The sequence below is a fragment of the Bison bison genome, unplaced genomic scaffold, assembly GCF_000754665.1.
Source record: "Bison bison bison isolate TAMUID 2011002044 unplaced genomic scaffold, Bison_UMD1.0 scf7180017848827, whole genome shotgun sequence".
Taxonomy (NCBI): domain Eukaryota; kingdom Metazoa; phylum Chordata; class Mammalia; order Artiodactyla; family Bovidae; genus Bison; species Bison bison.
In genome coordinates, this window is record NW_011479400.1 from 67,112 (window position 1) to 69,775 (window position 2,664).

Here is a 2,664-nt window from a genome sequence, read left to right on the forward strand (position 1 = left end):
CCTGCTGCAGCTCTCCTGCTCTGACACCGCCACCATCGAGGTGCTGGACTTCGTGGCAGCCCTCGCTGTGCTCGCCACCTCCCTGCTGGCGACTGTGATCTCCTACACCCACATCGTGGCCACGGTGCTGAGGATCCCAGGAGCGGCTGGCCGCCAGAAGGCCTTCTCCACCTGTGCTTCCCACCTGATGCTGGTGGCCCTCTTCTGCACCACCACCATCTTCATGTACGCCCGGCCTCACGCCATCAGCTCCTTTGACCTCAACAAACTGGTGTCTGTGGTCTACTCCATTGTGACCCCACTGCTCAACCCCATCATCTACTGCCTCCGGAACCATGACATCCATGAGGCCCTGGCCAAACTCCACTGGGCTCCCGGCCCCTCCTAGCACCAGCGGCAGGAGGAGGAACTTCAAACCCTCCCACCCTGTCATCTGCTCACCGCCACCAGCCCACGCACCAGGTGGGCCACAGCTCTCTCCCACCAGCACAGCCAGCGAGCTCCTCTCCTCCTCCCTCATCCTGAGACACAGTAGCAGCAGCCAAACTTCAAAGGTGCCAGCTGCCACTTTCAGGGAACTTCAGCACCAGAGCAGGGGACAGCTCCTCAGCCCGGGATGAGCCGGGCTCGGCTCTCTGATGTACTTTAGTTTTAGAATTTCTATCTGGTTCTTCTCACAGTCTCCCTTTTCTCTATCAAATTCCCAGTCTTGTTTCTTTCCTGTGCACATGTACAAGCTCCTGCGTTCTGTCCCTGACAACCTGCTTTCTGTACTGGTCTGTCTTCTGTCTAGATTGCTTTGTCACCATGGTGTCTGCAGGTTCTTAATATCTGGCGTGGTGAATCCCTCTTCTTTGAACTGCTTTTTCAAAATTTGTTTAAATTTGACTTTTATCTTTTTGTATGAGCCCCTGAGTTCCTTAGTTTGCTTGAGCTGCCATAACAGAGTACCACAGGGACGTCTCTGGCAGTACAGTGGTTAGGTTCTGTGCTTCAGTCCTTGGCTGGGGATCTAAGATCCCACAAGCTATAAGGCACAGGGAAAAAACAGTACCACGGACAGGCTGGCTTATACACCAGAAATTCATTTTCTCACAATTCTGGAGCCTGGAATCTGAGATAAGGTATCAGCAGCACTGGTTTCGGAGAAGGCAATGGCACCCCACTCCAGTACTCTTGCCTGGAAAATCCCATGGATGGAGGAGCCTGGTGGGCTGCAGTCCATGGGGTCGCTAAGAGTCGGACATGACTGAGCAACTTCACTTTCGCTTTTCACTTTCCTGCATTGGAGAAGGAAATGGCAAGCCACTCCAGTGTTCTTGCCTGGAGAATCCCAGGGATGGGGGAGCCTGGTGGGCTGCCGTCTATGGGGTCGCAGAGTCGGACACGACTGAAGCGACTTAGCAGCAGCAGCGTTGGTTTCCTCTGAGGCCCGTACCCATGGCTTGTAACCAGCCACCCTCATGTGGTCATCCCTGGGTGCGTGTCTGTGACCCAATCTCCTCTTATCCCCTCTTATAAGGACACTAGTCATATTGGGTCAGGACCACGCTGATGACTTCAACTTTTTTAACCTCTGTAAAGACCCATCTCCAAATATAATCACATTCTTAGGTGCTGGGGACAGGATTTCAAAATATGAATGGTGAGGCCACAATTCAGTCAACAGTAGGTTCCTTTAAGAACTCTGCTGAGATTCTTACTGGAATCGCACACTCACCTAGGGCTGAGTGTGAAGGAGGCCCAGGCGGGTGCCCAGCTGCGCTGCCTCTGTTTCTCCCATTTATGCGGGTCTTCTTTTATGTTCCTTAATGATCTGTTTATTTTTGCCATAAAGATCCTTTGCATTCTGGGAGGTTTTTTATAGAGTCCATTGTTACTGTGAATGGCATTTTATCTTCTACTATTTCTTGTTTTGGTAGAGACTTTCTACCGTAAGTTTTATCTGCCATAAGACATTCATGCAGCTGCAGTCACAAAATATGCAGGTAGCAATCTCTTGCACCAACGGGGACAAGCAGTCAGGCTGTGGGCAGTGCACAGCAAACGGAGCAGCCCCACTGAGCACCTTGGACCCAGAACGCCCCTCCCCACCTTCCACCCACCCTCTGGCCTACGTGTCCAGCCTACAGTCCTCAGAGGGCGGCAGCAGCTCCCAGCACCAAGGCCGCAGTCCTCAGCGGAGGAAGGGGAGGGGAGATGTGCGGGCTCTGCGGCCCCTCCTTGGGGAACAGAGCCCTGCCCAGCACCCTCAGAGCACACTCTGCTTCCCCCGCTCTGCAGAGGCGAGGGCTCCCCAGTTCCGGGCGTTGGGGGTGAGTGGTCGACCACAGAGTCCACAGCTTCTCCAGGGCACGGCTGTCTCCTGGGCTCAGGCCTGTGATCAACAGAAGTGGTGAAAGTAGGAAGCGTTCCTTGCTCATAATTTTTGACAAAACATATTTAAAGGCTCTCCACTAAATATGATATCTGCTGAGGGTTTATCTGAAATATAGCTTTAATCAAGTTTAAAAAGTCATTTCTATGACTAGCTTTCTTGGCATTTTCCCCCACAAATGAATGTTGATGGAAATCAAATCAAATCACATAACAATATGTAAGTGTATCAGATCAACATGGTGGACATCTTAAATTTACAAAATGTTATGTGTCAGTTCAGTTCAG

At 51.8% G+C, this 2,664-nt stretch overlaps 1 protein-coding gene across 1 annotated transcript in view; it reads left to right on the forward strand.

Moving 5' to 3' along the window:
- LOC104992981 (olfactory receptor 226-like) overlaps window positions 1–388 on the forward strand; it is a 928-nt gene extending 540 nt beyond the window's left edge. The window contains exon 2 of the mRNA XM_010846036.1: window positions 2–388. Coding sequence (XP_010844338.1) covers window positions 2–388 — 387 coding nt within the window. The remainder of the gene's footprint in view (window position 1) is intronic.
- Window positions 389–2,664: the final 2,276 nt, after the last annotated feature.